The sequence below is a fragment of the Lynx canadensis genome, chromosome E2 (genome assembly GCF_007474595.2).
Source record: "Lynx canadensis isolate LIC74 chromosome E2, mLynCan4.pri.v2, whole genome shotgun sequence".
NCBI lineage: Eukaryota > Metazoa > Chordata > Mammalia > Carnivora > Felidae > Lynx > Lynx canadensis.
The window spans coordinates 57,545,900-57,559,880 of record NC_044317.1 but is presented as its reverse complement, the minus strand read 5'-3'; the positions used below and the strand labels follow the sequence as shown (position 1 = coordinate 57,559,880).

The following is a 13,981-nucleotide window of genomic DNA, read 5'->3' as shown; positions in this document are numbered from 1 at the left end:
TTATACGGCTCATCAAATATAAGAGGGGCATTTACTGTATTCCAGGTGCTCTTCTAGTTGCTGGGAAGAAAACGGTGATCAAAATAGTTTGGGCTATGGGGCGGCTAGTCAGTTAAGTCATGATCGCACGGTTTATGGGTTCAAACCCTACATCAGAGTCTTGGCTGTCAGCAGAGCCACGTAGGATCCTCTGTCTCCTCTCTCTCTGCCCCTTCCTCATTCGTGCTCTCTCTCTCTCAAAAATAAATACAATATTCAAACAACAACAACAACAACAAAACCCTATTTGGGGCTCAGTTGAACCCCATTCCCAGGGTAACCGATATCTTTTTTTTTTTTTAAGATTTATGCAGTTTTCAGAAACAGAGAGAGACAGAGCACGAGCAGGGGAGGGGCAGAGAGAGAGGGAGACACAGAATCTGAAGCAGCTCCAGGCTCCGAGCTGTCAGCACAGAGCCCGACGCAGGGCTCGAACTCGCAAACCATGAAGTCATGATCTGAGCCAAAGTTGGATGCTTAACCGATTGAGCCACCCACGCGCCCCTAGAACACACTTTTTAATATCTGGCTTCCCTTGCTTCACATTATGCCCACAGGCTTTATCCATATTATTTCTTGCAGCTGTGGTTTGTTTCTCCTCCTTGTTTAAGGCATTGGAATTGGGAATCCTAGTTCCAGCCCACCGCATCCTAAGTGAAACAATGCTGCTTTGACTGTCTCCTAAAGTAATTATGTCCCTCTGCCAGTCAGTCTGGGCTGAGGTACTGGCAGTAACCAATGAGCCCCACCTTCCTGACTTATGGAAACGTTGTTCACGTGCAAGGTCCCTATAGCAACATTGTTCACATACACAGGACCCATAGCAACATTGTTCACATACATGGTCCCCGGGAGCCTGTTAGCTGTGGCTTCATCTGTATCTTTTTCATTCCTCGCCCAAGGCAGAAAAAAGAGTCCGTATCAGTCCCTTGTGCTGCTATAACAAATCACACGTCCACTCTACATGTGGACTATCTTACAGTTTGGGAGGTCAGAAGTTTGAAACAGGGCTAAAATCGGGGCATCAGCAGGCTGTTCCGTCGGAGGCTCTGGGTGAGAATCCGTTTCGTCGCCTTTTCCAGCCATCATCACATCACTCCTCCTTCTGCTCCCATCGCCCTTACGCTCTGACCCTGGTCCTCCTTGTGACTTTCCTGAGCCCACCTGAACCATCCAGGGTAATGTCCCCGTCTCATGAGCCTGACATTTAGTCTCATCTGCAAAGTCTTTTTTGCTCTGTAAGGTAGCACATCACAGGCTCCGGGGATTGGGACACAGACACCTTGGGGGGACCATTGCTTTGCCTACTTACCACACAGTCCCCCCCCTGGGATATGGCAGTCTCGTGACAGAGAAAAGAGAAAATAGCAGACCCCTGCGGTCAGGTTTGTAACGTTTCCACCTAGAAGAGAGGTTTGCCCACACGGGTTGATGTTTCACACTCACGCTTGCTCACGGGCCATCTGCTCATGCAGGTGGCCTGTCCAAGCCTGATACCAGCAGAATGGGGGGTCTAACCACCAGGAGGGCAGTGACTAGCTTGAGGATACTGCAAAGGCCCACGGGCAGGGAGAGGTAGGAAGGAGTGTGGGGAGCCGGGAAGAGGGAGCAGAAGTGAAATTCTTTCTCGCGGTGGACAACTCCTGGGATTTCCTAATCTGCCCAGCTTCCTCTTCTTGGAAGGGAACACCCACCGGTGCGTGGGGCCCAGACGTCACCTGCAGGGTGAGGAAGCTCTATTTCATCACAAGGACTGTCCTCTCTCGCTCCTCCGGTCTCGCCTGCGGCGGATCAGACGGTGGGCATGTTGGAATCGCACACCTCGTGTGGACACATTCCAGGCTCCGTCTGCTGTCCCTTGGGGTTCACGACGCCCCCATGCCCCGAGCCCCGCTTAGCGACAGCCTCTGCCGCCTCTCGGCCTACCTGGAAGAGCTGGAGGCCGTGGAGCTGAAGAAGTTCAAGCTGTACCTGGGCGCGTTGCCGGAGGCTGAGGGGGGCAGGATCCCCTGGGGGAAGCTGGAGCCAGCGGGGCCCCTGGACACCGCACAGCTGCTGGTGGCTCACTGCGGGCCGGGCGCGGCCTGGCCCCTGGCGCTGGGCCTCTTCCGGCGCATCCACCGGCGGGACCTGTGGGAGAGAGGACAGAGAGAGGACCCGGTGAGGGGTAAGGAGGCGCTGGGCGGTCAGGCCGCACCCCGACAGCTCCCTTCCTTGGCTTCTCGCCTCTGCCCTTGGCCTTGCTGGGGCCGCGTTGGGTGCGCAATGCCCAGGCTCCAAGGTCTTTGCCGGGGAAAGTTCCTACTTATCCGTAGAGCCCTGGAGGCAATACCCTCTTTGTGAGTTCTTTCCTCTGCCCTGTCCCACCCCTCGTCCTCGAGGGGCGTGTCGTCTGTCCTAAGAGATAGTTGGGCTGCTGATCAGACGCTTCTGATTTCCTCCTATAACAAGGCATGCACGTTGCGTAATGATGCGCGCTGTGTTGTGAATGTTGTGTGATAGATGTGATTATTTTTTTTTAACGTTTATTTATTTTTGAGACAGAGAGAGACAGAGCATGAACGGGGGAGGGTCAGAGAGAGGGAGACACAGAATCCGAAACAGACTCCAGGCTCCGAGCTGTCAGCACAGAGCCCGATGCGGGGCTTGAACTCACGGACCCTGAGATCATGACCTGAGCCGAAGTCGGCCGCTCAACCGACTGAGCCACCCAGGCGCCCCTAGATGTGATTATTATTACACCTATCATAGAGGTGAGAAAACTGAGGCTCAGGAAACCACCAGTTGCCTCCAGGCAAGAGCTGCCAAGATAAAACATGGAATGCTTTTTTTTTTTTTTTTTAATTAATGTTTATTCATTTTTAAGACAAAAAGAGAGGGGCGCCTGGGTGGCTCAGTCAGTTAAGCGTCCGACTTCGGCTCAGGTCATGATCTCCTGGTCCGTGAGTTCAAGCCCCGCGTCGGGCTCTGTGCTGATGGCTCAGAGCCTAGAGCCTGCTTCTGGTTCTGTGTCTCCCTCTCTCTCTGACCCTCCCCCATTCATGCCCTGTCTCTGTCTCAAAAATAAATAAACGTTAAAAAAATTTTTTTTAAAAAGACAGAAAGAGACAGGGAGAGAGCGTGAGTGGAGGAAGGGCAGAGAGAGAGGGAGACACAGAATCTGAAGCAGGCTCCAGGTTCTGAGCTGTCAGCACAGAGTCGGACACAAGGCCTGAACTCACGGACTGTGAGAACGTGACCTGAGCCAAAGACAGACGCTTAACCCACTGAGCCACCCAGGCGTCCTTTTACAAACTCCTTATTGGAAATTCAAATAATGTACAAGTGTAAAGCCCCTCCCTTCTCCCATTCCATCTAAACTTCTCCCAGCATTAAGAACTGATAACTATTTCTCCAGACTGAGTCCTTTCTTTAAAAAAAAATTTTTTTTTAATGCTTATTTATTTTTGAGAGAGAGAGAGAGAGAGAGAGAGAGAGAGAGAGGAGGAGGAGGGGCAGAGAGAGAGGGAGACACAGAATCTGAATCTCCAGGCTCTGAGATGTCAGCACAGAGCCCAACATGGGGCTCAAATCCATGGACCACGAGATCATGACCTGAGCTGAAGTCAGTCACTTAACCAACTGAGCCATCCAGGCGCCCCTCTTTTTTTCTTTAAAGTAATCCCTAGAGGGGCACCTGGGTGGCTCAGTTGGTTGAGCATCCGACTTCGGCTCAGGTCATGATCTCACGGTCCGTGAGTTCAAGCCCTGTGTCGGGCTCTGTGCTGACAGCTCAGAGCCTGGAACCTGCTTCAGATTCTGTGTCTCCCTCTCTCTCTGCCCCTCCCCTGCTCATGCTCTGTTTCTCTCTCTGTCAAAAATAAATAAACATTAAAAAAAATTAAAGTAATCCCTAGAGATGCCCAATGTTGGGCTCAAGTTCTTCACCCTGAGATCAGGAGTTGCATACTCTACGGACTGAGCCAGCCCGGTGCCTCCTTTGTTTCTAGCTTTTTTGTTTTGTTTTTTTGATGTTCATTTGTTTATTTTGAGAAAGAGAGAAAGAGAAAGTGAGCACCTGCAAATTGGGGAGGGGCACACAGAGAGAGAAACCCAAGCAGGCTCCACACTGTCAGCCCAGAACCCGATGTGGGGCTCAAACCCATGAACCATGAGATCATGACCTGGGCCGAAACCAAGAGTCAGATGCTTAACCGACTGAGCCACCCAGGCGCCCCTGTTTTGCTTCTCTAAAGTTGCCATCCGAATAAGTGCGAAGTCTGATTCCTATCACTTTTGATTGGTTTTACTGGGGCATCATATCGGAGCCCTTGTTTGCCCAAACCTCATACATCCAGGCTTTGTCAAATCCCAGCACTTACAGCTCTAAGCATTTCCCCCCCACTTCTGTGCCCAGCGCCCAGCGGGTGACCCACCTTGCATGTGGCTGACTGCCACCTGCTATGCTTGCCCCTCACCCCTCACCTCTCCTTACAGGCTTTCCCCACTCAGCAGGCACAATAATCTTTACAACCATGGATTAAATCACCCCCTCCCTTGCTTTCAAGCCTCCAGTAGCCTCCTGTTGTGAGTAGATTGTAATCCAAATTGCTCAAGGTGTTCCTACAAGGCCTGCTGAGCCAGTCTCTCCAAACCCACCCAGCACTTACCCCAAGCTCATTGCTGTTGTGTCATTGTGTTCTTCCCCAGGACCTTTATACTTGCTGCCTTAGGTTGTTTTGTTTTGGTTTTGTTTTGTTTTGTTTCTGCTTAGAATGGCCCTGCTCACATATCTGGCCCTTTGCCATTCAGATCTCAGATTAAGTACCTTATCCTCTGATCTGATCACCCCCTATTCACCCCACTGGTGAAGGAGACATATCCCACCCTAAGTAGTTTTAGATGGCTGAACACAGACACCAAACACAGTACAGATGAGACTAACATTTGTCTCATACACTCACAGCTGCACCATGGGAGTCCCACTGGGTTGATTTCAGGAAGGTAGTGAACCTCAAGGGGCTGCAGGAGGCAGCCTTTGTAGACAGAGGAGCGTGGGGGCTTTGGGATTGTTGGAAGAGGACAATGTTGGCTTGTCTGGATAATTTCACGGGCCAGCAGGGAACTGGAACTCGGGAGAATGAGGACCAGTGAGGTGCAGTCGGTCTAGGAGGTGGGGATGAGGCAGCTGGTCCAATTCTAGTAGGAACACAAGCCAAGGGGGCAGGCTGTGTCACTAGGTGGGGACACACCTGACCAGAGCACGGGAACTCACACTGAGGCTTACACTCTGAGGTCCTGTGAGATCAAAGATGTCCAGGAAGCACTTGGAATATTTGATCTTACAATACAGCCACAGAAAAGCCATTCTTGTCCACCCAAACTAAAAACTACTCTTAATTACTCTGTCATGTACTCTTATTTCATTGTAAAGACAATTTCCATCATTATCTGAAGTTTTGTGAAGTGTTTGCTTTTTTTTTTTTTTTTTGAAAGAGAGAAAGAGAGAGAGAGGGAGAGAAGAATCTTAAGCAGGCTCCACACTCAGCACAGAGCCCGATGCACGGCTCAATCCCAGGATCCTGGGATCACAACCTGAGCCAAAAGTAACAGATGCTCAACTGACTGAGCAACCCAGGCTCTCCTGAAAAGTTTGTTTTTTATGTGCTCAACTCTCCACACCATCGAGAGTAAGGTCCACGGGGTAGAGACCTTGTGTCTCGCTTATTGCTATGTATCCAATGCTAGGAAAATGCATGGATAACACTGGTGCCCAAAATAGGTATATTTTTTGGATGGCTGGATGAATGGATGGATGGGGTAGGTGGGTGGGTGGATGGATGGAATGGGAGGATGGGTAGGTGGATGGATGGGTGGATGGGTGAATGGATGGGTCGGTGGGTGGAGGGATGGATGGAGGGATGGGTGGATGGATGTATGTATGGGTGGGTGGATGGATGGGTGGATGGGTGGAGGAATGGGTGGAGGGATGGATGGGTGGGTGTGTGGATGGAGGGATGGGTGGATGGATGGGTGGATGGATGGGTGGATGGATGGAGGGATGGGTAGAGGGATGGATGGATGGATGGGTGGGTGGATGGATAGATGGAGGGGGGAGGGAGGGATGGAGGGAAGGATGGGTGGATGCATGGATGGATGGATGGATGGATGGATGGGTCCCTGAATGGATGGAGATGGATGGATGGAGATGGATGGATGAGTGGATGAATGGATAGATGGATGGGTGGGTGGATGGGTGGATGGATGGATGGATGGGTCCCTGGATGGATGGAGATGGATGGATGAGTGGATGAATGGATAGATGGATGGATGGATGGATGGATGGATGGATGGATAGATGGGTGGATGGATGGAAGGATGGATGGATGGGTGGATGGATAGATGGGTGGATGGATGGATGGATGGATGGGTGGATGGATGGATGGATGGGTGGATGGGTGGATGGAGATGGGTGGATGGATGGAGGGATGGATGGATGGGCTGGATGATGGCATGGATCATGGTGGATGGATGGAAGGCGGGTGGATGGGTGGATGGATGGATGGATGGATAGATGGGTGGATGGGTGGATGGATGGATGGATGGATGGATAGATGGGTGGATGGGTGGATGGATGGATAGATGGGTGGATGGATGGAAGGATGGATGGATGGGTGGATGGATAGATGGGTGGATGAATGGATGGATAGATGGATGAGGTGTGGGCAAGGACTGAAGGAGAGGGAGGAAATCCAAGCTGACTCACAACTTCCTGCCTGAAAGGATTTGTTGGATCGATGGAGGTGCTGATCCCCACAATGTGTACCCAGGAAGGAGAGTGGGTTATGGAGAGCAAGTGTTTTCAACAGTAATGCATGTGAGGTGAATTCCAAACATTCTGGGGTGTGGGTGGACAGAGAATTATCATGTAAACAGTCTGATGTAATAGTAACTAGTATTTTTTTAATTGACATATAAGTTATATTAGCTTCAGGCGTTCAAAGTAGCTAATATTATTGAGAGCTAGCCAGATATATGCTAGCTGATCTTCCAAAATTTCTCTTCCAGATACTCCACCTGATGGCTCATCCTCACTGGAGAGCCAGTCAGTATGTTGTCTGGAAGTCTTTCCTGGAACTCCAAGGAAAGGTGAGTCATGAGCCGTGTATCTGGTAGAATACACAAGGCTACACGTATCAGACTGTCCAATGGACTAGATCAAGCAAAAAAAAAAAAATTTAATGTTTGCATTAAAGAAAAGCATAATAAGACATCTTGACATGGGTGGTTTCTGCACATAAACTCTGCCTTATGTGGCCAGTTAGCAACACCATCAAATCCCCAACTTCCTCTGTTACACTTGTCCTAAGATTTGTCACCTCATGGTTGCAAGATGGCAACCAAAGCATTTCATGCAAGTGAATTCCAAGCAGGGAAAAAAAAAAGAGAGACAAAAGATTTTCCTCTTCATGAGAGTATCATTTTTTTTTAATTTATTTTATTTTGAGAGAGAGAGAGAGAGAGACAGACAGACAGCAGGGGAGGGGCAGAGAGAGAAGGAAGGAGTGAGAATCCCAAGCAGGCTCCACACTGTCAGCACAGAGCCCAGTGCAGGGCTCGAACTCATGAACTGTGAGATCGTGACCTGAGCCAAGATCAAGAGTCAGTTGCTCAACTGACTGAGCCACCCATTCACCCATCCATCCACCCATAAAATCTTTTCAACAAGCTTCCCGCTTCCCGGTGGTCATCCCTTTGCACCTCATTGGTTGGAACTGGGGCACATTCCCAGACCAGCCACTGGCAACAGGGAATGAGATTGTTCATAACTGGTTTAGCCAAACTGTGATTCATCCTCTGGGGCTTGTGAAGGGACAGCATATGGCTGGTATCAGGCATCAGCTCCGGGGGCATCTGGCTGGCTCAGTAGTGGAGCATGTGACTCTTGATCTCTGGGTTGTGAGTTAGAGCCCCACTTTCAGCGTAGAGATTACTTCAAAATAAAATCTAAAAAGGGGCGCCTGGGTGGCGCAGTCGGTTGAGCGTCCGACTTCAGCCAGGTCACGATCTCGCGGTCCGTGAGTTCGAGCCCCGCGTCAGGCTCTGGGCTGATGGCTCAGAGCCTGGAGCCTGTTTCCGATTCTGTGTCTCCCTCTCTCTCTGCCCCTCCCCCGTTCATGCTCTGTCTCTCTCTGTCCCAAAAATAAATAAACGTTGAAAAAAAAATTTAAAAATAACTTATATAGGGGCACCTGGGTGGCTCAGTCAGTTAAGTGGCCAATTCTCGGTTTCAGCCCAGGTCATGACCTCACGGATAGTGGGTTTGAGCCCTGCATCAGGCTTCGCGCTGAAGGGCCTGATTGGGATTCTCTCTCTCCCTCTCTCTCTGCCCCTCCGCCGCTCATGCTGTCTCTCTCTCTCTCTCTCTCTCTCTCTCTCTCAAAATAAATAAATAAGCTTTAAAAAATAATAATCACTTATATAAACTTACAATTAAATATATTATATTTGGGGCGCCTGGGTGGCGCAGTCGGTTGAGCGTCCGACTTCAGCCAGGTCACGATCTCGCGGTCCGTGAGTTCGAGCCCTGCGTCGGGCTCTGGGCTGATGGCTCAGAGCCTGGAGCCTGTTTCTGACTCTGTGTCTCCCTCTCTCTCTGCCCCTCCCCCGTTCATGCTCTGTCTCTCTCTGTCCCAAAAATAAATAAACGTTGAAAAAAAAATTTAAAAATAACTTATATAGGGGCACCTGGGTGGCTCAGTCAGTTAAGTGGCCAATTCTCGGTTTCAGCCCAGGTCATGACCTCATGGATAGTGGGTTTGAGCCCTGCATCAGGCTTCGCGCTGAAGGGCCTGATTGGGATTCTCTCTCTCCCTCTCTCTCTGCCCCTCCGCCGCTCATGCTGTCTCTCTCTCTCTCTCTCTCTCTCTCTCTCTCTCTCAAAATAAATAAATAAGCTTTAAAAAATAATAATCACTTATATAAACTTACAATTAAATATATTATATTTGGGGCGCCTGGGTGGCGCAGTCGGTTGAGCGTCCGACTTCAGCCAGGTCACGATCTCGCGGTCCGTGAGTTCGAGCCCTGCGTCGGGCTCTGGGCTGATGGCTCAGAGCCTGGAGCCTGTTTCTGACTCTGTGTCTCCCTCTCTCTCTGCCCCTCCCCCGTTCATGCTCTGTCTCTCTCTGTCCCAAAAATAAATAAACGTTGAAAAAAAAAATTAAAAAAAAAATAAAATTGGGACTGTTGGTGAAGAAGAAATGAGTATGGGCTGCTGGACAGAGAGTATCATTGTCAACAAGAACACAAATGATTCTGGACATCTTTCAAGGGTGTCTTTATGCACTGGGCATAGCACATGGCCAATATGTGGTAACTCCATTTTCGTTCTCATCATTATTTTAAACTTTTCTATTTTCCTAATATTCCCCATGTCTGAAAATAAGAGCCCTTTCTCTACAGGAAAAGACTAGGACTTCTACAAAATCCAAGCATTACTGTCACAATTATCTTTGTTCAATTAAAAAAAAAAATGTAGGGGTGCCTGGGTGGCTTAGTCGGTTAAGGGTCCGACTTCAGCTCAGGTCATGATCTCACGGTTCGTGGGTTCGAGCCCCGCATCGTGCTCTATGCTGATGGCTCAGAGCCTGGAGCCTGCTTCAGATTCTGTGTCTCCTTCCCTCTCTGTCTCTCCCCACTAGTGCTCTCTCTCTCTCTCTCTCAAAAATAAAATATAAAAAAATAAATAAATACAATAAATTAAAAAAAACCTTTCTACATGAAATAGAATCACCATTGATGAAAGAGAAGTGCAAATGGTATATTTATAAACTCAGAAGTATTGATATTTATCAATACACATTAATTATATGAGGTACTTAAATAAGTCACACTGGAGACAGAGAGTGGACCAGGGGCTGGGGGTGGGGGAGGAATGGGGAGTTAGTGTTTTTTTTTTTTTTTCAACGTTTATTTATTTTGGGGACAGAGAGAGACAGAGCATGAACGGGGGAGGGGCAGAGAGAGAGGGAGACACAGAATCGGAAACAGGCTCCAGGCTCTGAGCCATCAGCCCAGAGCCCGACGCGGGGCTCGAACTCCCGGACCGCGAGATCGTGACCTGGCCGAAGAGTGCATGCATTCCTTTTGAGAGAGTCCCGGGATCAAATTTAGATCTCTTTTTTAACCTTCCTACATTTTATGTTATGTGTATTTTCCTAGAATTCAAAATAAAAGAGTGCATGCATTCCTTTTGAGAGAGTCCCGGGATCAAATTTAGATCTCTTTTTTAACCTTCCTTTAGGCAGGAACCATTCCTTTAGGTCCAATATTATGGACCTCTGGGGACATTCAAATACAAAAGGATGATTGCTTTTTTTTTTTTTTTTTTTTTTTTTTGAGAGGAAGAGATAGCAGGGGAGGGGCAGAGAGAGAGAATCCCAAACAGGTTCTGCACTGTCACTGCAGAGCCCAATGTGGGGCTCAAACTCACAAACTGTGAGTGAGACACGACCTGAGCCGAAATCAAGAGTCAGATGTTTAACTGACTTAGCCCCCCAGCCACCCTGGCCTCCACCCACAGGATGGTCGTAGCTGGTGCCCCACCCCTCAGTTGCTAGGGCCCAAAATATCTCCAGACCTTGCTAGAAACCCCCTAGGGGAAGACACAATCATCCTGGTGAGCACCACTGTTCTAGATCGTGCATTCACATCTATACCAAGTAGATTTCCCCAAAGAGACATTTAGCAAGGGGCTTAGGGCGCAGACAAGTTCTCCAGTGTCCATGCACACCGGCCTTTTTTCAAAGGCAGAAACCTTGGGAGCGCTGCCTTCTCAAACTTCAGCGTGCAGGCAAATCAGACAGCAGTCCTGGTAGGGATACAGTTCGGGGTTCTGTAGCTGGGGAGTGGGGCTCACTTTCCCATTTGCGACCAGCTCCTTGTGGGCCCATGTGGGATTTCAGTGTCTTCCCCGGGAGGACTCGAGTGAACCCGTGGCTGAGGCTGACAGCCTCCTCTAGGTGCCCTTGCTGTGTTCCATCAGCAGGTGCTGGAGGTGCTCCAGGACGTGGACACCCCGTTTGAGTCGCCAGGATAGACTCCTGTGCCTGAGGACAGTTTCCCTTGTTAGTGCCTTTGCTTCCCATGAGAACAGTACCAAGCCCCCCAGGCTCCATCCAGAAAAGCAACCCGAGGATATTGCAGAACAAATAGGCACCAAGAGACCGTGGTTTGCTTTCGCCCGCCGATCCACGAACAGTGGCTGATGAGTCTCCCATGGACCCCCCTCCTCACTCCCCTCCCTTAGATCCCCGGGAAACCTACAAGGACTACGTCCGCAGGAAGTTTCGGCTGATGCAAGACCGAAATGCGCGCCTCGGGGAATGCGTCAACCTCAGCCGCAGGTACACCCGCCTCCTCCTGGTGAAGGAGCACTCAACTCCCATGTGGGCCCAGCAGAAGCTTTTGGACACAGGCTGGGGACAGGCAAGAGCCGTGGGGCACCAGGCCAGCCTCATCCAGATGGAGACCCTCTTTGAGCCGGACGAGGAGCGCCCCGAGCCCCCGCGCACTGTGGTCCTGCAGGGAGCGGCCGGGATGGGCAAGTCCATGCTGGCCCACAAGGTGATGCTCGACTGGGCCGACGGGAAGCTCTTCCAAGGCAGGTTTGATTACCTCTTCTACATCAACTGCAGGGAGATGAACCAGAGCACCTCGGAGCAGAGCGCCCGGGACCTCATCTCCAGCTGCTGGCCGGAGCCCAGCGTGCCCCTCCAGGAGCTTGTCCGAGTCCCCGAGCGCCTCCTGTTCATCATCGATGGCTTCGACGAGCTGAAACCCTCTTTCCACCACCCTCAGGGCCCCTGGTGCCTCTGCTGGGAGGAGAAACGGCCCACGGAGCTTCTCCTCGGCAGCCTGCTTGGGAAGAAGCTGCTGCCTGAGCTGTCCATGATCGTCACCACCAGGCCCACGGCTCTGGACAAGCTCCAGCGCTTGCTGGAGCATCCCAGGCACGTGGAGATCCTGGGCTTCTCGGAGGCCGAGAGGCGGGAGTACTGCTACAAGTATTTCCACAATGCAGAGCAGGCCGCTCAAGTCTTCAGCTTCATGAGGGACAACGAGCCCCTGTTCACTCTGTGCTTTGTCCCCATGGTGTGCTGGGTCGTGTGCACCTGCCTCAAGCAGCAGCTGGAGGACGGGGGGCTCCTACGACAGACGTCCAGGACCACCACGGCCGTGTACCTGCTCTACCTCCTGAGTCTGATGCAGCCCAAGCCGGGGAGCCCCACCCTGCACCCCCCCGCCAACCAGAGGGCGCTGTGCTCTCTGGCGGCGGACGGCGTCTGGAATCAGAAGATCCTCTTTGAGGAGCAGGACCTCCGGAAGCATGGCCTCGATGGGGCGGATGTCTCCTCCTTCCTCAACATGAACATCTTCCAGAAGGACATCAGCTGCGAAAAGTTCTACAGCTTCATCCACCTCAGCTTCCAGGAATTCTTTGCCGCCATGTACTACATCCTGGGCGCCGGGGAGACCGGGTCCAGCCCAGAGCAGAGCGTGACGAGGCTGTTGGCGGAGTACGGGTTTTCGGGAAGGAGCTTCTTGGGGCTCACCGTGCGCTTCCTGTTTGGCCTCCTGAACGAGGAGACAAGGAGCTACCTGGAGAAGAGTCTCTGCTGGGAGGTCTCGCCTCACGTCAAGCTGGAGCTGCTGGCCTGGATCCAAAGCAAAGCTCGGAGCGAGGGCTCCACCCTCCAGCAGGGCTCCCTGGAGCTCTTCAGCTGCCTGTACGAGATCCAGGAGGAGGAGTTTATCCAACAAGCCCTGAGCCACTTTCGAGTGCTTGTCGTCGGCAACATCGCCACCAAGATGGAGCACGTGATTGCCTCCCTGTGCGTGAAAAACTGCAGGAACGCCCTGACCGTGCGCCTGCGCGGGGCTGCCTACAGCCCGGAAGAGCACGATGGCGGGAAATGGACTTCTGGGCCCCAGGTGCTACCCGCACCGTCGTAAGTACCCGGTGGGGCTCGCTCTCCAAGTTCATGATCTCAGCTGGGGATGATTTTTGCCCCCACCCCAGGAGACACTTGGCAATGTCCGGGGAAGGGTTGGGTGGTCACCACTAGAGGAGGTGGGGGGAGGGGAGGTTGCTGTGGTATCTGGAGGGAAGAGGCCAGGGATGCTACAAAGATATCCCACGGGGGGCGCCTGGGTGGCTCAGTTGGTTAAACGTCTGACTTCGGCTCAGGTCATGATCTCACGGCTTGTGGGTTGGAGCCCCATGTAGGGCTCTGTGCTGACAGCTCAGAGCCTGGAGCCTGCTTCGGATTCTGGGTCTCCCTCTCTCTCTGCCCCTCCCCCGCTCATGCTCTCTCTCTGTCTCTGTCTCTCAAAAATAAATAAACATTAGAAAAAAAAAAAAAAAGACATCCCACCGTGCCCAGGACGGCCCCCCACAACACAGGATGGTCTGGTCCTCACGTTGTCAACAGTGTCCAGGTTAGTGTCCTGCTCCTAAACAGGACTCGTTAGGACTAAATTGGGGCCCCTGTCAAGGACAGTGTTTCCAGCCAACAAATGTTATCACGGGCACTTTCCTACAGAGTCCAGACAGCGGTGAACACGCCATTGCTGCCCCCTGCCAGGACTAACATCCTCATGGGAAGGGAGAGAGCCAAGGGCAGTAAATAAGTCAACAGGCAAACGAGCAAACAAGACTCGATCATTAGGGTAGTTTCATATAGAGAGAACTGCTATGAGGAAAATAAAACAGGGCGGGGTGATAGGCGGCGACAGGGAGGGCTGGGCGGTGTGAAGGCGGTGGATGAAGGAAGGAAGATCTCAGGAAGTGACTCTTTGAGCTTTTTGGCTAATATTTTTTTTTAATTAAAATTTTTTTTAATGTTTATTTTTGAGAGAGACAGAGTGTGAGTGGGGGAGGGGCAGGGAGGGAGGAAGA

At 51.3% G+C, this 13,981-nt stretch overlaps 1 protein-coding gene across 8 annotated transcripts in view; it reads left to right on the top strand.

Moving 5' to 3' along the window:
- Window positions 1–1,789: 1,789 nt before the first annotated feature.
- The window catches only part of NLRP12 (NLR family pyrin domain containing 12), a 33,530-nt gene continuing 21,338 nt past the window's right edge, over window positions 1,790–13,981 (top strand). For 4 of the 8 annotated variants that reach the window (XM_030298226.1, XM_030298225.1, XM_030298224.1 and 1 more), the window contains exons 1-3: window positions 1,791–2,206; window positions 7,087–7,167; window positions 11,330–13,031. In XM_030298226.1, coding sequence (XP_030154086.1) covers window positions 1,918–2,206; window positions 7,087–7,167; window positions 11,330–13,031 — 2,072 coding nt within the window. In that variant the 5' untranslated portion in view covers window positions 1,791–1,917. Of the gene's footprint in view, window positions 2,207–7,085; window positions 7,168–11,065; window positions 13,032–13,981 lie in introns of those variants that run through there. The other 4 variants (XM_030298228.1, XM_030298231.1, XM_030298230.1 and 1 more) reach the window with 3 other exon arrangements.